Genomic DNA, 24,203 nt, shown 5'->3' with positions numbered 1-24,203 from the left:
GGGGGTTGGAACTGGAGGGTCTTTAAGGATCCTTCCAACACAAACCATTCTACGATTCTATGACATTACATTTTGGGTAATTTTGAACAGGTGACTTGACTTTATTTTCATGTCTGCATATATACACATACTAAAAAAGTGAAATACTGACTTAAATAAAATAAGCACAAATAGAGCTGTTAAACTGGACAGAGTGAGGATTTCAGCCCATCTTTTCTCCTCCTGCCTCTCTGAGTGCAAACAATCTTTAAGACGGAAGCGATGTGAAGACAAAAGGAAGAAAAAGAGATGGAAAAGAAACCCGCACGAGCCGCTCCAAGTCCGAGGGAGCTCCGGAGGCGGTTTGCACCCACCATGGTGACTCATGACCTGCCCAGCAGCCTCCAGACTGACATTCTGCAGGTAGTTGTGGCAGCGTTCCTTGTGCTCCTCCAGAGAACTGCGCTGCTTGTAGCTCCGGCCGCAGTAGTTGCACTTGTGAGGCTTCCCCACTGCGGAAAGAATGAGAGCATCGGGTCAGATCCACGGCAGCCCGCTTCTGCCACCACCAAAGCTCACACCTCCGCCGCAAACAACTCTTGTGATGGAAACACACCTAAGAAAGGTTACTCGAGACTCGGGTCTTTCTCCCGGGCCCATTTTCCCACCGCACACGCCTCCTCCCACCCGCCAGGTGCTTTGCCCCATCCGTTTTTCACACTGACGCTGTATCAGCAGAAGGAAAAGGAGGCGGCCTTGGTGGCAAAAGCAAATAAACAGATGCTGAGGGGGGGAAAATACCAACCAGCTGAATCACACCCCAGCACCAAGTCTCGTGGGAAAGAAACTTCTGAGGCCTTTGGCCCATGGCACAGTTGCCGTCACAAAAATGAGCTGCCCCAGTGGCCTAATTCTTCTCCCAGCTGTGGGGAAACCTATTACGTGGCTCAGAGCTCTTTCATTGAGAATACTTTGCCAAAATTACTCAGGGAGGGTTGGAAAATAAATTGAAAGTAACTTTGGTAACAGCAGTGCTATATGCCAGAACTGAACAACCACCAGTAATTCAGAGACCAAATAATATAAAAAAATATATGGTATAAATACGTATACATAAAAATACAGATGGCCATGTACAATGAAAATCAAGCCAGATGAATGCAAGACATAACTCAAGTTTTTAATCTTTTTCATTTTGCTCAGCAGCATTAAGCACAAACGGCAAATGCCTCTTAATACACGCAAAACCTGGCACCAAATTCTCATAAATTATATCCATTTCATAGTATGTCATTAAGAAACCACAAGAATGGCCTAGCCCAAGGCCAGAAAGCTAGCCAGAAGGTATTTTGCCAAGTGGTGCTAATAAAGGCTTTTAATATAATTTAAACTTGTAGAACATGAACATTTATCCTCTAATAACTAAAGAGCTATTAAGTCAGTGCTGCAAGTCTAGTAAAACACCATTGGCTGCAAAATTCAAAGCTGGCTGAGGGAAGGGGAAGGTCAAACTTCTTCCAGAGTTTTGAAAATCTTAGGTAAGAATTTTAGTTTCTGGCCAAAGAATTTGAGAACATCCTCTGTTGGGTAATCTACATGTTTCTATTGGGTTTGTCCCAATATTGAAAGCTTTTCACAGTCATTTACTTAATGAAATCTGAGCTGTACTAATTGCAGCCAAACTGCATCGTCACCACTGGGATGGGGGAACGCAGGGAAGCTGTGGGGGGACAGGCACAGCCAAGAATGAGCTGGGCAGAGGGCTCAAACATGAAAAAAGGAATTTGATGAAAAGAACATGCTTGCAGAAACTTTCAGGTTTTCCCAAAAAGTTTGTATGCACATTTTAGTGGCACAACATAGTTTTCCAGCAAGGGAAAAAACCCCCCTGCTTTTAGTAAGTATCCAAACTGTGGATTTCTTTGTTTGGAGATAAGGTTCATCCTCAAGAAAGTGTGTCTTAGACCAAAGAGTTGTTGTGGCCCTCATTTTAGTTTGCTCACTTGCCTACACTGTTGCCGTAACTGATGCTGGTAATGGAATTCTCAGTGGAGGCCCAGCGTGAGACTCATTATCATTCCCAGAATAATTGCCCTTGATGTGAATGATCTGGATCAAGCCCCAGCTCTTAAACATAAACCAGCCAGTTCATTCTGGAGGCACCTTTAGGAAAACACAACAGAGGTTCCCCAGGATGGAGAGGCTTCTATAATCACCATTACAATGCTTCATTGTGCATCTAGATGGCATCAATGTCTGTCAGTCTGACACCTTCATTAGAAGCTAATGTGGTGTCTAATAAAAAAATCCAGTGCAATGGAAGGAATTATGTTAACTGAGCTGAAACAGGGACGAATTAGCCCACCCAGTCTGGCTACACAAAGCTATCAAGCAACTTAGATAAACTGTACGGCACAAGGAAAAGGTGTGATTGCTTGCAGCTATTTTAGGCAGCTACAATTATTACATTATTATCATGTAACACAGAGAGAAATATTCTGCTACAAGCTCATATTATAAAAAATTAATAATTAACAGTCAAAAAAGAGGTTTTATTAGACCTCTTCAAATGGTTTCTCCCTGCATTGCAACCATTTTAGTAACTATTCACATACAACATGGCAGAGCTATTCCAATGATATCTCAGATGGTCAGCTACCCAAATTCTATCAAATTTGAACATTAATAGAAAGGAGAAAAGTTAAAGACATGATTTCTACAGGCAATATGGGATTTGAGGAACATAATTCCTCAAGGAAAGGGATAGGCCCTGTACACACTTTCTCTTCTCTGGGGGAAAGATAAGAGAATAAACAACATGTGGCGAATGTTGGTCATGTTGCTTAATACACAGCTGCAAAGAATGAAGCTTGTGAGCACCGGTTGAGTAGTATCAAGCAAAGCTCCCTTGGGTTCATTTCCCAACTCTGTCCCCCCTGGCTCTAGAGATGCAATCACATCATAGCCCCAAAGGTGTAAAATATTACACTATAAAATTACACAGAGATTTACACTATAAAATTACACAGTGACTGGCACTTGCGTTAAAGAGCAATTGATCAGGTCAGACCACAATGGAATCAGTTCTGATAGCAGGAGTTTGTGTCACCAGCAATTCTCACAGCCCGTTTGCTAAGAGGTTCAGCGAGCTGAGGCAGCAATTACAGTCAACATTTTAGAAATTGTATCATTGTGACAAATGTCAAGCCACTGAAAGAGCTGCAAATATCCCCTTGTATTCTCAAAGAAGTTAATGACAAAAAAAAAAAAAATGGAAGTGAATGTTGCCAGTGGGTGTACATTTCTATGTATTTCATATTACCTGATAGAAAGCGGTAAAAGCCTTTTAGAGAATTCAATTTCGGTGATAATCTCAACAGCATACTTTGTTCCACATAAGAACCTGACACGAAACCACATGACTGACGAAAAATATTTCAGCCTTTGTCAAATACTTGAGTGTAGGTAAACAGCGATATTCAAAATTTGCCCCCAAAATATGTAGCTCAGACTACTTGGCATAAGCAGTCTGTGACTAAAGGGCATTTACTTGAGGGGAAGGAGTCCACAGCACTACATCTACCAAACCCCTCTCAAAACCCCAAGAAACCCCTCTCAAAACCACAGACAGTTTTTAGCACAGAGAAGAATGGCTCTTTCTACCTCAGAGCCATTTTCACTGTGAAACCACTCCAAGTTTGCTTGATTTGAAGCTGCCTTCTCCAAGATGCACACGTACACGGACACCATATTCAGCATCACACACAACCATCTCTTGCCAAGCAAAGTCAGGCTGGAAATGCCTGGTTTGGGGTAATTATTCTGTTATCAGCTTTTCAGGATCAACAATCAGATAAAAAATCACCGTCACTTAGTGCCACAAAAATGACACGGCACAGTCAATGCAAGCAAGCCCAAAAAACTTGAGAAATCTTCGATCTGTTGTTGAACTGGGAAAGACCAGAGTGCTGGGCAAAACCCAGTGGCCACACCTATGAAACAGCCAACTTAAAGAACATAAAAAACCCACTTTATATTTCTTACTGAAATGTCAGAATTTCCACACATTTAAGCTTAGATTTGGACAGATGACAACATGGCACAGAAAACCCACAGTGGAATCTCAGCCTCAAATGGAAAATATTATGACAGTCACAGTGAAAAAGACATTTAAATTTGAAGTACAATTTTTACCCTGGAAACAGGTGAACCACTCATCAAAATTCACAGCAAAATGGATTTTGCTTGTGAAATTAAAATGCTCATGTGGAGGGAGGAGGGGAAAGAGGAGGAGGACATAAAAGCAAGGTGTTTCTGAGTTAGGAATACTTTGAGTCCTGTGGGTGAACTTTGATAGCTGGGAAGTCTGCGTGCAGTGACGAGATGGTGTAACTCTAAGGTCAATATTCAAGACAGAAAGCAGACTTGGGCCTAAGGAAACTTCTTTACAGTCATAAAAAAGGTCAGTGAAAGAGCCCTCAAGGCATTCAGAGAGCATTTTGCTCTCAAAAGAGATGGGAGTGAATAGCAGAATATAAAGTAAGTCAAAGGGAAACAACAAGGCATCCCAGGTACCACCTTGCCATAAGCATATAAAGCAAGAAAGGCTTATGGAATGGGTTCAGAGCTGCAATGCACTTCAGTGAGCTAAAATCCTGCCTCCCTTAAGAGCAGTGACAGTAACCTCCCTGATTTGGGCAGCACATTGTCCTCTGCAGCAAAGCAGAGCAGAATTCCTCCCTGTCCATTGGCTCGTGTCCATGGCCACAGCTGGAGCGCTCACACGTCCTGCTCGGGCAGGGCTGGGCACGGCTGCCTGTGTGACGTGGGCTGGCCCAGTCCGAGGAGCAGAGGCTTGCCCCAGATTTCCATTACTTCTGCTCCACTGCCCTGGCCAGACTGTGGTAGTGGAGCCAGCCAGGATTTTTGCACTGCATGGCCATCTAACACAGCCATTTAGGCTCAGCCCAAGAGACCCTCTGACAGCAGTGCACTGATGTGGACTTCTGCAAAATCTGAACTCCTGCTCAGCCCCAGCGCCCCAGAGCTGGAGCAAACATCAGTATTCTCCAACTGATGTTCCCTGGAGCAGTGTTAAAGTTAAAAGGTTCTTTTGAGCTGATACCTCACAGAATGAGCTAGGCTGGAAAAGACCTTTGAGATCACCAAGTCCAACCTATGTCCTAACACCACCTTATCAACTAAACCATGGTACTGGGTGCCACATCCAGTCTGTTTTTAAACACCTCCAGGGAGACTGACTTCACCATCTCCCTGGGCAACCCATTCCAATGCCCAATCACTCTTTCTGTGAAGAATTTTTTTCCTGATGTCCAGCCTGAACTTCCCCTGGCACAGCTTAAGGCTGTATCCTCTTGTCCTATCAGTGGTTGCCTGAGAGAAGAGACCAATCCCCACCTGACCACAAGCACCTTCCACGGAGTTCTAGAGAGCAGTTAGGTCTCCCCTGAGCCTCCTTTTCTCCAGGCTAAACAACCCCAGCTCCTTCACCCACTCCTCCACAGGTCTTGTGTTCCAGATCCTTCACCAGCCTTGTTGCCCTTTCCTGGACACATCTGAGCATCTCAGCTTATCAGTGAGTCCCCCATCATAATAATAATCTTTATTAATTCACTAATTGTTCCCTCAAGCTGGAAGGTGCCTAAGTGAAGGGAACTGTTCTGCAGTCACACAGTGCCTACAAAGCAGCCCTTTGCCTTGAGTGGGACTTATCAGAGCACAATCAGCTTTAACACAGAGGTAGGAAATCTGATTTAAGGCACTGGGTTGGGACTAGGGAGCGTACAGTTCAACTCTTGGTTACACTACAAATTTGTGACTGCAGGCAAGTTATTCTGATTTCCTGGGCTTCAATTATTCATACGTATGATTAAGGTAATAATTCCCTTCTTCACAGCATGTAAATGAACTCGTGCACTTTGCCAGATGCACATAGGCTAATTTTGTGGAGCACTCACAAGTAGGGAGACACAGAAAAATAGCACTGGTACCTCTACTGAGAAATTAAGGACTTAATAACACACTATGATTATATTAGATATGGCAGTGAACATTAAAGAGCGGGAAGAGATACTTAGGATGGCACAGAACAGAGGAACAATAAGAAAATCAAATCAGAAATAAAACAACATGTGGCATTGTGAGGCCGTGTGCTGCACGGAGTCCTTTCAGGCTGGGAAACTGAGTGCAGGGGGGATGTCAAATGCCCCAAACTTGAGGACATTTACCCCACATGGACAAAAAAGAAGGGTGCAATAGTGCAGGGAGGTTGTCCTTGCCACCTCCAGCCGCCCGTGCCAAGGATGCAGCTCTGAGAGCCAGAGAGGGCCGAGGCAGAGCTGAGGCTGCAGCAGGAGGGCTGCGGCTCTGGAGATGCAACGCGGTGGCTGTGCCTCACTACTGTAATTAAACACTGCACCTCTGATTGTCTAGAGCTGCCTGGCTCAAAGTCTCACACACAAAAATATTTACATGAATAACAGACCCCTGAACAAACTAATCACAAAAAAAATTAGAGTGAGACCTAAGCCCATGCTGGCTCTGATCAGCACGTAGCTTTGCAAAGGGAACTGCCTCCCACTCTGAAGCAGTACCTCACTGCTGTGCTTAATGACTGTAAATGTGTTAATTGAAATTTATGGGGGCTCTTTGATGCGTTGCCTTTTTTTCCTTTTTTTTTGCCTGTGAGATTACACACACAATACTCATATATACTGGACTTCAGAAATAAGGTCAAGTCCCACAGCCAGCCCAAGACTGTCCAAGACAGCCTGCATGCAGAAGTCAAAGTGTGTAGACATCTAAAATAAAGCCTAGAGCACACAAACTGGAGACACACAGTGTCAAATGCATCCTCTCCTGAGGGTCCAATCTGTGACATCTTAAAGCAATCTAATTTTCAGAAACAACATAATCTCTAGTCACATTATGAAAACTTCTTCACATTCTTTTTTTTACCCTCCAGTCCAAGAACAGGCAGTAGTGCCTGAGGTACCTTTCAAGGGATGCAGATACGTTTCTGGACCTCACAGAATTCTGATGTCTCCATTTCACAAGGACCTTTTAGATTGACATATTTTGGGCCAAGTATTAGGGCTCGTGAGGCCACGTGGTGAAGGGCTGGGTCACCAGATCGTGCAGTACAGAAGTTACACAAGTAGATTTGCTCTTAGTAAGATTTCTGGGCACTTCAAAAGGTTCAAAACTCAAAATGTAGCAGGACAACAGGAGAAGCCTACATACAGGTCTTGACTTGGAGCTTGCAACAGAGCACTCGACTGACTTTGTGACCTTGTGGCCTAGTGCCTCAGTCAACATTATTATCACTTTTAACTGATATATGCGTGGCTGTTCAACATTTTGTGAGGTTCTCAGCAAGTGAAAAGCAGCTTGTCCTGACTTTTTGCACAGGGGCAGTCAATGATAAGTGATTTCTGTCAACAGCTACCACGTCCTATTACAGCTGGCAGTGAAACCCAGCTGGATTCTCGTGGGACATCAGCACCCAGTGAAACAACGGCAAAACATCGCACCTCCGACTCTGGGGTTCTCTAGACACGCCTGCCTCTGCTGTAAACACCTCCAGGGCACAAACCAGCAGCCTGACACCTGCATCCACCTGCCAGTTGTTTACAGCACTGTCAAATAAGCAGCAAGCAGTGAGTACTGTACCCGTGTTCGGTTCTCCCTCAATATGCCACAACAAGCAGTGCTGAACATCAGATTATACATAAGCCCCGAGGATTTCATCCAAACTACAGCTTGGCTAGAAGTAAATTCACTGGTCAAGAGAAACTTTTCCTTATCCATACCCTTTCTATAGGAAGCACAAAGCCAGAATGTACAGTAAATCTGTAAATATCAGTGCTCAGGTACAGCATTTAAGGGGTTGGGTCCTTATGTATATCTTTAGAAGGTTCTGCCTGCAGCCTGTTATTACTTTAATAGATGTTTCAATTTATTTTGCAGCTATTAGTGGCTGTGTTATATGATTCATGAGATTGTATTTACTTATTGACTAATCTGCACAATTTTACAGATAAAACAATGTTTCAATCTGCCACCAGGGTTATAAATAAATAGGTGCCCTTTTTGTGCCAGAAGTTTAACAAATAAACAAACAAACTCCTGCTTCATTGGCACAGTCACAGAATTACTGAAATCTTCTAAATTGTCCAAATATTCACACGGCTCCTGCCACAATCTTGCAGCACCCATTCAAACCAAGAAAAAGCAAGAATCTTACACCCCATTTTTTTCCTTTGCAGCATAGAAGATGCAGCACCTGTTCGCTTTGTAGGTTTGCATGTTGTATCTGTGTATGTACAAAAACCAAAAATGTACCTATGTGAAAACATGCAAATAAATTATGCAGCAAATCAAGGAAAACAGATAGGGACAATAATGCTGCATTTAGTTTTGAAAGAGACAAAATTCATGGGTATGTGCACCAATTCTACGTCTCAAGAAACATATACTGCACTCCATAGAAGCTCTCCTCGTGTATTTCTCATGGTTTAACTGTTTCCTTCATTCACATCTGGCAAAAGGAACCTGACACTCAATTTTTAGTTTACATTAATGCCAACGAAGCATTCTGATTTCCCTCCCCACATATATTTGAAAGTTTCAAGTGCAAATGTTCTGCACTTAATGCTGTGAGGCCACTGACCTGGATGCACTGTACAGGTCATGTCCCAGAAGGTCCAGAACCCCAGCACTGGTGGGGTTGCTAGGAATTCTACATGGATTCTGAAATGTTTAAATAATATTAGAAAAGGACTCTGTTTAGATTGCACTCTGGTGCTGAGATGAACTAACACAAACCAGGAAGTCCACAAAATAACTGGTGTTTTACCAAAGTGACTTACAAACAGCCAGGTTTATCATCATTAACTTTTATAAGGGGTAGAGGCCTTCCAAGGAATACAAGAGGTGACTCTGGAAAGTCCAACCTGCAACGTCTCCAGGCTACCTGGATGTGGGTGGGAACAGGCTGAAGAAAGAGGTTAAACCTTAACTCTGTGACTTTCCACTCCACTTCAGACCTTTAACATTATATAAAGTGATAAGTGGAGTGTTAATTGGTTCACAAGGCAAACCTTCCAAAATGCGCTTGTTGGCTTCTCTTCATTTTAACCCTGCCCCAGCAACAGAGCGAGCAGGTGAAATGAAAACAAGTTTAGCTCGGCCTGTTGTTCCTCTTTGCCCTGTCCTGTGTGCTCCCTGTCAGTGGCACAGCTCAGCAGGAATGTCAGGAGGTGCCTGGAGATCCACACGTCATCCATTGCAAGCCCAGCTTCCACTGCTGGTGGGAGGAACAGCTCCCAGGGACAGCGCAGGGTGTGGGTACCTCAGTGCAGATCAGGAATGCTGCTGGACAAACACTCCCTTCACAAGAGCTTTTGTTTGGGGGTTTTTGTTCCTCTTTGGGTAAAACAAATGTAGATGTTGGGCCAGACTTCTCTATGGAAGCCAATTGGTATCAGCTGTGTGCAGTTTGCATTTATTTCAAGTGCAGCCCCTTTGCATATCCTGCAGAAGCCCCTGAGCATTACAAAGCCAACAGAACCTAAGAATTATTTGGAGCAGGCAGTGCCAGAGTGCTACCAGGTATCCTATACTATATAAACAACAGGAGATAGAGAGACACCATGTTTAGCTTTCAATATAACACTAAGTAATTTTTCTCCTGCATAAAATCACTGAGCAAGCCCTTTAGCTCATTTCTTCTCATCCCGTGGCAATGATTTCCCCTGTTCCACCTACATGCTCCTGCGTGAGAAAAAGCATCTTTTAGCACCTGGCACCTTTCAGTTTTATGTCTTGTATTAGCAGGTAGGAAGAACACACTCCCTTCCTATAAGTATTCCCTTTTCTTGTCACTGTCAGAAACAAAGTTTTGGAAACAGACAATTAAGACCAAGCTGTCATGAAGATAACAGCAACTTGGGAAGAGTAATAGTGACAGCTCCTCTTCTTTCCCTAACCACTGATGTTGGGAGTTTTCACTTATTTTGATCAAGGCCAACATTGAAGGAAATCTTGTTTCCAAAAGCAGGTCAGGCTGTGAAACTAATGGGCTCCCTTGGGACATGAAAATTGTTATTCACACTTTTCTAACTGCCCAGGAATCAGTGTGGCCCACGCCTTCGTGTCACCCTCATCAAGATCTGCTGTTCAGGCATGCAGTTTTGCCATGTCTTGCACCAGTGTCAAATGAGGTCAAACAGCAGGAGAGCTGACTGTTTCCTTCCACCTGTGCAGCCTTCCCATCCCCTGCTCCTGCTCTCAGCCTCACAACATGTGTGTTTATCACCAACAACGCACAGCAGCTTGAAATAAAGGTGGGACTTTTCTCACCTACACCAGTGGCCTTTACTGCCCTACAGTCAAAATTAACCACAGTATTTGGCAGGAAGAAATCATGAGCATTTTGTAAAAACAGAACTTAGCACGGCAAAATTAACAGTAAAGGTATCCTTTAAAGGATGATGGGGTCCTTTAAGGGAGGCATCTGAGTTACTGGGCAGCTTCTGTTCTAGCCCAAACCTCTACATCAAATATCTAGGTCTGATAGAGAAGCTAGATTAATCTTTTCTAAGTATTAAAATTCTGCAATACCTGTTAGTCTCTATATTTTTTCTAGGTTTGTTGTTGTTTGTTTGTTTGGGATTTTTTTTTCGGGGGGGGGGGGGGGGGGGGGGGGCCCCCCCCCCCCCCTTCCCCAGGCGCGGGCGCTGAGCGGTAGCGCTGCCCTGCGGAGGGGGGAAGGGTTGTTCGTTGTTTGTTACAATAGAAAAAATAAAAACCAACAATTTCAGAGTACTTCTTAATACCCAGGATTTTTTTGGTTTGTTCAGTAGAGAGAATGAGTAGAAAAGGAGAAAAGAAGGAAAGATTTAAGGGTTTAGGATGTTTCCTTTTTGGTACAATTAGCTTTGCACTACAAGTCCTGGATAGAATCAGAAACTAATTGTGACTGAAAGGGAGGTTGAAAAAATGTAAGGGAATTAAATATGGGTGTGAAATTAAACCAAAAGGAAAAAAAGAAAAGAAGGGAAGAAAAGGCAACCTCTTAGGCTGAAAGTAAAGACAGAAAAGCTGGACAACAGAAAACAGCTAAGTGGCTTCCTATAAAAACAGGGAATTTAGGAAACTCTGAATACACTTAACTATATTCCCTGATGAAAAAAAAAAAACACACTGAAGGCTACAATAAGCTCTTTGAAATAGGTGATTTCACCCAGAAGTCTGGATCAAGAGTGAAAAGATGTAAATTTTCTTGTTCCTCAATATTTGGAAGAAAAAAAAAAAATCTGTTCTTTTTATTTGTGTGGAAAGTCTTGTAATAACTGAGTCAGCAGATGGGAATTTAGAACATCTAGGTTCATTCCCACCTGTGACACTGATGTCTTGCCTGTCTCAAGTCCCTTTTTGTTGGCCCTCTAGCTTCCTCCCCTGCAGAAGGCAGCTGGGCAGTAAACCTTCCTCTTCTCTTGGGCTGGAACTCAGAGAAAGGACTGTATCTCCTGACACAAAGTCCTCTTGATCACCTGACACAAAATGGCCTTTCCCTTCTCTTCACCACAGTGTGATCCTGTCCCAGGGCCTGCACTCCAGCACTTCATGCTGATCAAGGCAGAAATCTCGTGCTTCTCAGCCAGAACTGTACTTGCAGCCTCTCAAAGCTGGCTCATTTTTAGCCCTTGGAACAAACTTGCTGCTTGTAGAAGACCATATGAACATAATGGGTACATTTTTCACAATATAGCTAACATGGACATTTTACTATGGCACATAAAAGTCCAGCAAAGCACTTTTCCTGGTGAATGATCTATCCTTTGCAGCTGAACAGCTTCATTCCAATTCAAGATGCCAAAAATCAAGGTTTGATGCTGCCTGATGGAAATGTAGCTATGGACAGTGAGACACACCTGGCCCTACAGCATTACCAACACCTGCAGGCTCAGCCCAAGTTAGACACCCGCTTCCTGGAGCCAGCTGACCAAAGAGGAAAAGTTACCTTGTGTGTTTGCTCACTCACTCCCTTCCCACTCATGAAATAAATATTGTAAGGTAAATAAAAAGGCCAATTTATCACCTTGCGCTTTTATTTGTAAGTATCTGATATAGGAACCCAGATTCACGATGTTTTAATTCCTGGGATCAGAAACTCATCAATAGTGCACACCCTGAGGAAATGTGGCAATATCCATAGAATTTCTTTAGATTAATAGAACTACAATTGATACCAAAACATCAGTCAAAACCACTTCCGTGAACTACCTGTTTTCCTACTTGAAATTTTCCATTCTTCTGTTGCTTCAAAATTCAGAATTAAGATGGATTTTCTCCCCAGATGTTCTCCAATTTATGCCTTAAATAATCTCCCTGCTCCATCCTGGTGTTTTATAGGAATAAAACTAATATTATATATGAATCACAGAATAAGGTGTCTCCAACAAAAGGTATCACTCTGTCAGGAAGCCATTCTGTGTGCGTTTACCCTATGGGCTCCATACCCAGTACACTGACTGCATCAGTTTTTGTTTTCATAACCTATTCCTGACACCCAACAAGAACTGGGAGTGTTGCTCCAGGATTTGGCAAGAAGGAACAGGCTGTGGATGAGCAGGTTTCTCTGACTCACCTACACGGATCAACAAGGAAAAATAAAAGGGAGAGGGTGGGGATTGCAAAGGGAAAAAAAAAAAAAAAAGAGAGAGAGAGAGAGAGAGAGGAGTGACGTGTTCCCTTGGATGCAGTGTGTGATGCTGCTGGCAGACTGCCTGCTCCGGTGCCACAGAGTTCCAGACATGCCAGTCCAGCTGACTCAGCTCTTTGGAAGAAGGAAAGGGAAGGGAGAAATTTGTCAAACGTTTCTGATACCTGAGGGACAGGGATCGCTGGGCTCTCCTCGAGGATCTTTGAACCCTGCTCTCACACCAGGGACTTCAGGGGTGTCCCCAGAGAGGTATTAGAGATGCCCACATGATAACCCTGCTCAGAACTGCTTGTGTCTGTACCAAATCCTGCCTCCGTGGTTGTTGGAAAATTCATCAGCACAGCTTTATCCCACAAACCAGAAATGTCAGGCCTTTCCTAGCCAAGGCTAACTGCTCTCAGACAAGACACTGTCTCCAAGGAAACGAGCAAAAAGCAGGCACATGAAGGGTATCCAAGTGAGACAGAGTCTGTGGCCCATGTCACTTTGCTACATAAAAATCTCAACATCAGATTCTCTGCAGTGTATTTTTTGCATGTGATTTATTTTTTAGAAAGACATTGAAGCCCTTAAATCATCTGAGCTCTGGCTACCTGTGAGGCCAGCTCTGTCCCACGAGGCAACACCTGTTAGGAACAGCCCCAGCTCTGTTTGGCTGAGGGGGGGGGACCCTGTGCTGTTGTCACAGAATCACAGAATGGTTTGGGATGGAAAATCATTCCATTCCAACCCCCTTGCCAGGGGCAGGGACACCTTTCACTAGACCACGTTGCTCAAAGCCCCATCCAGTTTGTTCTTGACTTGTACTCCAAATAAATGAGACAGGAGGAAGAAAGTATCTACCTATTTCCTGGCAAAAGGAACTGGAACGGAGGCTAGGGCTTAGGCTGTCAAAGCCCCTAATTCTCATTGAAATCAAGCAGACCTCACTGCTTCTAAAGATAAAAGCCACATTGAACTAGTCCCAAAATGAGCACTGGGATGAGCCTGTCTTAATTTTCCAGTCAGGATTCTCCCCAGGGGAGGTCCTTGGCTGTCTCAGAGCACATGAGAACATTTATGCCTCTTGCTGGAATAGAAGGAAAGAACACATGCTCGGGGAGGACATTCCCTGAACACAGAGCAGCTGGCACAGATCATTGCAGCCCTTCCCTGTGGCAGTACCTCTTGCACCTTTGATACAAAGAGCCCAAACAAATTCTAAGTAGAGGCTCTTCCACAGGGATAGCTCTGTCCCATCCAGGTGCTCTTTGTCAAAGGTTCAACAGTCAGGGCCTCACCAGCATTTCTCCAGCTTCAGGAATGAAGATAGAGATCTTGACTTGCTGTTGCAAGGCAGGGAGGGAACTTGGGGCACCCTGTCTGAAATCAACACAGCACAGTTATGCAAAACATGTGTGCAACTGGCATCTCTTGTGTAATCCTGGCTGAAATCAACCTCTCTAACCACTCCAGAAGGGAAGGAGGGGCAGAGGGTGGAGAAAGTTCACACTTAGATCAAATAAAAAATGGGAAAATATCCAGAGAGCTTTAGTCAGGTAAAAACACAGTTCCCTCTCATGGGAAACCTCCAGGACAAGTTTCCTTGAACTTCACACAGGGTTATAAATAGGAGGAGAGTCACACAGAGTTCAGTACAGGTTCACTGTAAAAAAATCTAGACATTCTCATTTTCCTTCTTGAGTGATATCCATCAATATCTTAGCTCTAAGCCAATTCATAATTACAGGCTGCTGAGAGCTCAGGAGAATATATCAGTAGCAACTTTCCTCAATTCTGCTGTGGCGTGGGATATGGCTTATTTTTGTGCCCCTTTAGTTTCTCTTGGCTTCCTTTCCAGATGGCAAAAATACCTCTTTACACCTTAAAACATATGCTGTCAAAAATGTCAGGGGTGGTTCTCCCTGCCACACTGCCCTGTAGCACAGCTCTGAGATATCAATGAAAGAAGGCCTCACACCACTGATGGGTTTCAAGCACAAACATTCCCAAGCTGAAAGGTTTCACAAACTCCTTCAAGAATTGACAAAGGCCAGCTCCAAATGCTGGGTCTCCTTTGCCCAGAGACGATATGCAGAAGCTTTTTGCCCTTGAAAATAATTTTCTCAGGATGAAAAAAAGAACCAAACACTTGTTTGCTCCTTAGAGCTGCTGTGATATTTGCTGCTCAGAAGTGGTCTTGGCTTTGCTGAAATGTGGCTTAGTCACATCTAAACCATGTTCACATCTCAGCTGCATGAAAATTTCTCTGTCACTTCTTGAATCTCTGTCTTCAAAACTCACTGCAGATACCTCAGTGGCTGGCTCTGGAGCAGGAGGGTTCCTGGTGTGCTGCATCATGTCCCTCCAAGCTTATCCTGACACAATGAGATACCCAAATCCCTGCAGATGCAACACCTGCACCTTAAATCCAGGGTTTGTATGTACATGTGCTAACTTGAGCATGAAAATACCACATTTCTAAAACAATCCCTGGTGACAAGAAAAACAAGGGAACTGTTTCTAGCTGGAACTGAAAGGAGCAAAAGACTACAGATCTTTAAATACCTGAGCTACTAGAGTCTCACCTGCCAGCCTGTCCACAGCAGCTCTCGTGCAGAAAGACAAATGATGCACACAGAGCTACCTTGGTGCTTAGGTCCCTGAATTTGCAAATTGGATCTCATGGGGGTTTTCCTGTTTCATTTTCTCATCGCTGAAAAACAGATAACAAGGAGGCAGCAAAATCACACCAACTTCACACAGGCTTGGGGCTGATGGAATAGATAGGGGTTTTTAAAGAAATGACGCAAAAATTGCAGGCTAAGTAGTAAGTCCTTTAGTATTATTAATAATCACCTTACTATTGTGTCTGAGATAATCACGCTGCTATCGGGGTCTAATACCTCAGTGGTTATGGTAACAATACAAAGTTATTATTCCTTCCACTTTGTAATTATCTCGTTTCACTCCTGCACAAAGGCTAAGTAAACCTAAGGAGATCATGTGCAGCGCTGTGCAGCTGGGGCACCAGCACCACTGAGTACTCTACAATGTACTTACACGACCTTCATCGCACCAATACGTTTGTGCCTTGCCGTGATTCCCACGTGCTGCCCTCTCACCATCTCAACTAGATGGAGAAATGCTCTTTATTTCCATTTTACTGGCAAGCAACTGAGGCAGAGATAAGGTTAAAGGGTCTGCATCTGTACTGGCCCCTGTTTCCAAAGCATCAAAGGACTTAGTAATTTAGTTCCCTCATAAACTAGTCAATAAAGGTAGCAAAAACATTCAAAATTAGGAATAAAAAAGACACTTGAGGATTGGAAGATAAAGACAGACTGGAACAGAATCAATGCTAGATATGTAACTACAGCCTATCATAGTGTAAACTGAGCACAGGAATTACTCACAGTTGCAAAAGATAGTGTTAGAAAGAGCAATAATCTACACCAAAAGAAAGAATAGCTAAGGTTAAATATCAGGATGAGAGTCACAGCTATAAAAAGCAGATAGGAAGTGGAATTGTCTCCCTAGGGAGGCAACAGAAACAGTCTCTCTGGATGTTTAAAAAACAGGTTAGGCATGGTGTTCAGAAGCACTGCTGCTCTGTATGCAGAAGTCTTACCACATTCATGTTTTTTTGATGCCAGTGAAATCCCACATATAGCACTGTGGCAGAATAAAAGCCCAGAGGAAAAAGAAAGCACTGTCTTGTTTGCTGTGCCAGAACAGGAAGGCTGGCCTAGGAATTGGCAGCACCCAGCAGCAGAGGGGCCTGTGTGCACTCCAAATTGTAGCCCAGAAGGGCAGGACCAGGTGCTTTGTTCCATTCCATGTATCTGTGGCAACACAGAGGGACAGAATTTGGGTAAAGATGCCAGGATGTGACTTGCTAACATGGAGGGGAGACAGGAGACATGCAGAAAACTGATGTCAGCAGTTCCATCCCAAACACAAGCTTCCATCCTTGTGTGGGTATTTCATCAGGAACGAACCGGTCACAATTAATCAGAGATAACCCCATGTGACTCTTACACTGTGATGCTCCTGCCTGAACAAGAGCCTTGTTACCTCCAAGCACGGCAGAGGACTTGCTGGTAGACCTGGCAAAGCCATGGTTCCCTGGGAGAGGCAGCAGGAGGGACCTATCTTACAAACACCAGGTGCTCCCATGGTGTTGGTGCCTGTGGTCTCTAGGAGAGGGGGAAGTCCCTATGCAGCCAATTTACAGGGAGTGCCCAGTCACTAGAAGTGCCACCACCTCCTCTGCTTGCATTGGGACACCACAAGACACAGGGAGCTGCAGGACATCTGCTCCTGCTGTCTCAATCACACACTCTAGACAGGAGTGGGGAAAAAGTTGATACCCAGTCCTAAGAGAGAGAGGGATTCATGAGGTTGGTACATATCTCCATCTACCTTTGTTTGCCAGGACCACTCCTCATGTTTCTCTGTTTCATCTGTCAAAAGCAGATTTCCTGCATTGAACAGTTAAAGACTGATTCCTAAATTACAGCAGATAAGAGGTAATCTTTATGGAATTTCAAGACCAAAACATAAAAGTGAACACTCCTTGCTTTGGGTTGAACCATATATTTTCACAAGTTGCCCTGAAAATGAAGACCAAATGTACTTATGCTGCAATGATCAAGATCCTACAGCATCTTTAAATCAAAGATTTCTTTGATTTCTCAGTGGTAATTATACTCTCTAGAAAAGACCAAGCTGAGATAATCCTGAGCATAAAAGATAATCTGTCCATATAGCCAATACCAGTATTTATCACGGTAGTTGCTCTGGAGATGAAGAAGAGCCCTCCACTCCAAGGATCAGGTCCAGGTGGGGCTCTAGCAAAGCATGGGATACAAGAGTGCTCCACAGATGATTGAATTTTAAACAAGGATCCCCAGGGCATAAAGCATAGCAAAATCCTACCCCGTATATATTTTGAGCTTACCTCTAAAAACTCACACACAAATAAATGGAAAGCAGAATATCAGAGATTTTAGGCTCTCTCCAGCATGGAGTGAAGGCCTCTAGGTGCTGGAAGCAGTAATGAGAAGCAGAGCTGCTGCAGGATTGTGCACATGCTCACAGCGGTTTGGAACCCGCAGGCAGATAAGAAAAACCCAAAATGATTTTGTGACTGGGGTAATTCCACTGAGTTTAACTGAAACAGCATAAGAAAACCTGAGAGGAAGAGCAGCTCTGCCTGATTAAACAGAGCTCTAATATCAGATCAACAGCATTAATACCCACCAGCTCATCACAACCGAGGGAAGATGCTGTTTGCTAGCCTACTTGGAGAAATGGCATTTGGATGCAGAATATCCCCTTGCTTCTTCACATACACATTTGATTTTTCAGACTGTATCCTATGTGTCTGCTTTGAATTTTTTTCCCCATTCACAAAGTGTTTGAGTCAGTCTAGTTCAGAGTGTAATGAGAACGTCAGATCACAAGATTCATCTAATTATGACATTCCCATCCTCAAAAACATGGTTACAGAGCAGATACTGGGCCTTTTAAGAGTGGAGATGTTAATAGTGGCAAAAGTTCCCTCAAGATGAAAAAGACCAGTTTAAAACATTGACTTCATTACTCTTAATAACCATCCTTGCCACCGTTCTAGTAATTCTCACTGGCTTTTCACAGCTGGGAACTCATGGACAGCACTGTGTATTCCAGCACTTGCTCATCCAATTTTTCAGCCAAAACGAGCTGCTCAGAAGCGGGACTCTCCCAAACATGTATTGAGGCAGGCATGTCATCAGGATTGGGGAACAGGTTCATTCTAGCTCTGAGCACAGCTGCACACACAGATTGCACTCCTCAGGTCTGCCATCCAGCTCCAGGGGTGTGGGCACACCTGGGATGGCTCACTGCCACCCAGGCAGGGCTGAAAGGAAAGTCCTTGTGGACAAGACAACATGAGAAAGATGCACTTGCTAACCAACAAATATGGAAAGAGTTTCCATGAATAGGGCATTTTCCTTTTTAGTTATACATCTTGCACACTGTACATGGTTTGCTAAGATTGTGCTTTTGGGAGTTTTTGCCTAAGCCTTTCTTTTTAAAACAAAGGCTTTCTGCTTTTCTTCTGCAAATAAAGGGGTACCATTAGTGCAGTGCTATTGGAGATCTGGGCAGAAACAAACAACATGCAGCAGCAATGCAGGAGGAAGAGTGGGAAGAAAAATATTTCTTAAAAGCAAAAAAATTGTTTGGAGAGGACACTTTCTAAGCAGGAAAGCAATACCTTCAAAGCAAATTTTAAAATGTATTCTGAGGACAATCCTCTGTGAAAAAAATAATAATCTGACTACCCATTTTTTAGGAAGAAACAGACAGTAAAACTGCTTTCATATATGAATAACACTTACACACTCCCACAGCAACGAACGTGACTGAAGCCACCAAGTAAAAAGAAAAATCAGGAAATTCCAGAATTAATGTCCATGTGGACAGTTTGTGGACAAACATGATGAGACAGCCTTTTAAGCACTAAACAATTGGCACACAGGACCATCCTTACTTAGTGCAATGGATGGGTGATGCTCACTTAGTCAAAACCTATTCTGAGTTTTGTTTTCTCCTCAGCAAGTGATCCCATCCCTCATTTCTGACTTAGTGCCCAAGTCCTGCACTGAAAACTGAGGTGCCTGTGTTTGCTATGGGTTCTTCCACATGGCTTATCACTGCAGCCTTGACTTTTTCAAGCACTGTCAGAGCATTCATGTTTACAATAGCATTATGAGGGGAGGGCTGACTCAGCTCCATTTTAGACACAAGAGAAATCCATGCCAAAACCTAACTGCTAAGTTTATGAGCCCATCTGAGGATGCCTGGATTTTTGGGGTAAAACAGCATCAGGCTGTCATACCTTTCAAAGTACGAAAGCCAACATCTGGATGGCTTTAACCATCAGATTGACCTGTCAGATTCAGCTGCCTTCCTTAAAACTTCTGGGGTTTGCTCATTAACTGCCTACAGCAGATTTTTTCTCATGCAGTTTGTCTTTGCCGCTGTCTTGTTGTGCAATTCCAGAGGGGACGGAGACAACAGGCATGTCTCAGGGTGAGATAGAAGGTACTCTGTGAATGCCATCAGCAGATTGGCTTTGCCTGGATGTTTTTCCCCTTAAAACAGCAAAACCCAGGCAATCCAATCTGCTGATTTGTGAAGTCAATCAGTGAAGCCAATCCCTGCTGATTTGTCCAGTGCATCCTGCAGGAAGGGGCTACCACCTTCTGCTCCAGCACTCCACAGCCTCACACTCCCATCCTGGAAGCCCTCTCTGGCACCTCTCATATTATCTGGTTTGTGGAACTATGGAGTTAATTCTGAAAACACCACCTGAAAGTCCTGTAAGTACCTTGAGGTACATGCCCACTCTTAGTGTAATTCTGCGCATGAATCTCTCCCCAGGCATTATCTTACTGATGTCCTGAAGGCATCATTATATTCCTGAAACCAAAGCAGCTGCATGTGGGAGGAAAATACAGACATAAAGTTCATCAGAACTCCGTATGTCCGTAAAAGGTAAATAACTGCAGGAGTAAATCACTGCAAATGATAAGTCCTTAATTATTTAGGGCTAAACAGCAGTAGCAGCATTACAGATGAGAATATTTTGTTAACCATTCAGCCTGGGAATACTTACACAGTAAGATATGCTTCTGCACAAGAACAGGAGACAAAATGTAAATTGTGATGCTTAGAAACATTTTCAAACTAACAGGAAATAACATTAAAAAGCATGAACAAGCATCAATCCAAAGAAAAAAAAAAGTAATTATCTTTAAATTACTAGTAAGTATCAGCTATTTCAGATATCTCAGAGATGCTTCTGCTAGTTTCTGTTTGCATCTACATTTCCTTTTTTTTTTACCTTTCCTGTTGTACTGTACAAAAACTTCACTAAGCACAGGAAGAACTGACTAAAAACCAGCAGTGAGAATCTGTCACTAAGTGGTGACACAAGCAAAGTGCTCTGAAATCCACAAGTCAAACTAACTGAGGAAAAGAAAAGAGATAAGACAGAATTCTTCAATTCCTTTATTGTATAGTTTGCCTTCCATAGTAGTTTAAACCTTCTGGGGAAGGAGAAAAGATTAAGGGATTTTGCTTGGGTATTTTATTTTTTTATTAATAGAACTCTTATTTAAGTAGGAAAAGAATACATATACATATATTCAAAAAATGGGAATTGGTGTTGCATTCTTGAAATTGTGCACCAGATTCTCGGCTGGTGCAAAACAGGAGTACTTTCCTTACTTAGAGGATATAATTCCAATCTCCATCAGCTGAGCATCTGATCTAAAGAGATTTCCTCTTACAAAAATATATTCAGACTCACCTCAATTTAGACACTAAGTGTACCAGATTGAAACTGGCTTGAAGTCTCCTATTTCAAAACAGTTTTCAACCTCTTCTTTCTATATTTTATCCAATATCCTCTTTTCTGGCCAGAAATAGCAGAAGATGTAAACATTGACAGAATCATGGAATGGTTTGGGTTGGAAAAGACCTTCCCTACAGTTGCTGGATCTGCTCCACCTTCCAGGCCTACTTACAGACTTTGATGTGTACTTTATGAAATGCTTACACAGAATGCTTGTGTAGCACACTGACATCAAACTGTTTAGAGTCCCTTGGGGACATCTACCCATCTTTTCCATGATCCAGGTGTGCATAAGCCAACCCAGCTTGCTCATATGGCAGGGACAGACACCTTAACTCCCATGCCCATGGCCAGAGTGGCATTCTGCCTTTGTGCAGGGGGATACCAGGTTTTAAGGTAATAATCCAGATTTTAACGGGATTAAAACTCTTCACCTGTGAACGCCAAGAATTCTAAGAACTGCCTTGGAGAGTATTGTGAGAGCATTTGTCTGTTCCTGCTGGCCCTCTGCTGAAAGCTGCTGCATCTGAGTGCTTAGAGGGGTGACACTTTCTCTGCTGAAAACAAAGCCTAAAATTACAGACTGAGCAGAGCTGAGTATGGCTAAGTCAGTTAGAGAAGGAGCTCCAGGGGAACTCGTGCTAAGCAGCTTAGGTGCCTTCTGAAAATCCCACACCTTTACATTCCATCCTCATGCAAAACACAGAACCATCAGCCACGTGTTCTTCACACAGGAAGAACAATCTCTGCCACTGGCAGTATCTAGGTAACAAAATCTATATTCATCTTGTGAGAAGGTCTTCAACTGCAATGTTTGTGTCTGGTAATATGGGAAATTTTTTTGTCACAACTCTCTTTTTGTTTTAATTGTGAACATTTGCATTGTGTTGTTTTCTTTTTAAATTTCCAGTTGAAACTACAGTTATTGTCAGATGTGTGAAAATTGCAGCTCACAGTTCCACAGACATTTTCCCTACTGACTTTCAGATCAAATCCAGCTCAAGCAATCCTCTCACAGCCTAGTCCCAACTCTTGTACTCCCTTGGAAGTTCAAAGCTTTCTTTCAGCATTTTCCATCAATACAGCATCCTGCATGCTCCCAAATCTGCTCGAGGAAGCTTACTAGCTTACCCTTTCCTATTCTTGGAAATGCCAAAGCAACTCTGTATCCCAAGACCAACTCAATGCTCCTAAAACAGAAACACCTACTGATGTGAGGTTGACTCTGGAGAAGAAATACATATAAAGAGTCAGGAAACCCATGAAGGATTTCTGCCTGCAGTTGCACTTCCACCACTGTATTTCAGTAGTCACACATTTGCTAACACCTCAAAGAAGTTTATTTGTTATGCCGCCACTTGCAACCAGTCCAGTTATCTCTGCTCACTCAACAATTAAACATACAGCCTCTTATAAATGGCCCAAACACACAAGTTGAACATTCAGGAGATACAAACACAGCAAGTTAAGATCTTACTCAAGAGTCCTGCACAGATGAGTGAGTGGGCAGAATGCAGCCCCCTGGTGCAGGGACAGGGACAAAAATCACAGCTGATCCCAACTGCTGGGGCTCCAACACTACCAGCACGCAGCTATGAGACAGGTATTCCTCAACAACTTATGAAGAAACTGTATCACGTAGACTTGATACAGACATAATCCTATGACTTAACAAGGAAAGAGAAACCCAGTCTCTCCTGACCACCTTCAGCTCTAGGGTGAGTGCCATGGCTGCCATGAGCTAGGACTTTACAGCAAGATCTAACTGAATCAAAAATGCAATTTAGAGGGCTTTGAAAGATGAACAAGTTTGAACTCAACCAGCATATGGCATTTATTAGATGAAGAAATGGGTATGAACTGCAAAGCCGGCTTCCAAGAGCCCACAGTTATTCTTTGTGATCTCTGGAATTTCACAGCCACTTTGGGGCCCAGAATGTCAAAACAATCTGCCAGCGAAGCCGGGATACACCCAAGGAGACACTGAGAGGGAAATGTGATAGCATCAGCAGAGGAGCTCAGTTACACAAAAGGAGAGGTGTGGCTGAACCACAACTTTTCTGATTCACATCAAGGCTTTCCCAAAGCTGAGAGCTGCACTCTCTGAAGAGGACGGTACAGACCCAGAGCTACACTTTATTTTCACTAACTGCTGCACTGGGACAGTAGTGATAAAGGAAGGAAGAGGTGTGAGGAGAAGCCAAGGTGGGCTCACCAGAGTGTGTCCTGAGGTGTCCTGTGAGGGCGTCCCTCCGCCGGCAGGCGTAGCTACAGAAGGGACATTTGAACGGTTTCTCCCCAGAGTGCAACTTGATGTGCCTCAGCAGGTTCCCCTTCTGGGTAAAAGAAGCTCCACATTGGTTACAGTGGAAGGGGCGTTCACCTGGAAGGGAAGGGGAAGGGAGAGAGCTGTCAACACACATCGGAGGATGCACAGAGGCCACTTTCCCACTCTGTACCAGTGCCATTGCACATGGGTACAGTCCCCACCACCACCATCACACGGCACTTCTAAAGTCAGAGGCCGTTTCTTTTGCACAATGGGCAAAGCCTCCAATAGTGATTTGAGGCTCTTTCCTTGAGGTGATCAATGCTTCCTGGTTTTCTTGAAAGTTCTTCACCTCAGAGCTTCTATCCTTCATAAAAGATGAGCTCTGCTGAAAATTTAGATCCATAGCTGTGGTTCTGCAGTATTTACTTCTATGGTTTTGCACTTATATTTAGAGTAGGTCCAATCCATATGAGTATTCAGAACTGATCATAACAACTGGACCTTAGCAAAGGTGTTAAAGTCTTTGGTTCAAACCAAACCTTTTGCTTGTGCTATACTTTAACTGACAGCCCTTTCTAAAGGCTGCTTTGCATTGCTAGAGTGACATGGAGGGCATGGATGCGAGTGAGGATCAGGGTTGCAAGCTCTGGGCAGTACTGAAAGTTGAGAAAAATCTTACACCATTAAACTGTAAACCAAGCAAATTTGCACTCTACATAAAACAAATTTAAAAGACTGATTTGATGAAAAACTAACAGAAACCCTAGACCTTACCCTAACACTTCATCCCATGTCTTCACACACACTCACACACA

General features: G+C 43.5%; 1 protein-coding gene across 4 annotated transcripts in view; it reads right to left on the bottom strand.

Annotated features, from left to right (window-relative positions):
• The window catches only part of IKZF2 (IKAROS family zinc finger 2), a 118,185-nt gene that overhangs the window by 22,466 nt on the left and 71,516 nt on the right, over positions 1-24,203 (bottom strand). For 3 of the 4 annotated variants that reach the window (XM_041411797.1, XM_041411799.1, XM_041411798.1), the window contains 2 exons: positions 23,332-23,499; positions 354-491 (listed from right to left, as the gene is read on the bottom strand). In XM_041411797.1, the coding sequence (XP_041267731.1) occupies positions 354-491; positions 23,332-23,499 (306 nt within the window). The remainder of the gene's footprint in view (positions 1-353; positions 492-23,331; positions 23,500-24,203) is intronic. The other variant, XM_041411800.1, reaches the window with a different exon arrangement.

The sequence above is a fragment of the Onychostruthus taczanowskii genome, unplaced genomic scaffold (genome assembly GCF_017590055.1).
Source record: "Onychostruthus taczanowskii isolate IOZ18803 unplaced genomic scaffold, ASM1759005v1 scaffold37, whole genome shotgun sequence".
In the NCBI taxonomy this organism is placed as follows: Eukaryota; Metazoa; Chordata; class Aves; order Passeriformes; family Passeridae; genus Onychostruthus; species Onychostruthus taczanowskii.
The sequence above is the reverse complement of the archived record's forward strand: the minus strand, read 5'-3'. Positions and strand labels throughout refer to the sequence as shown.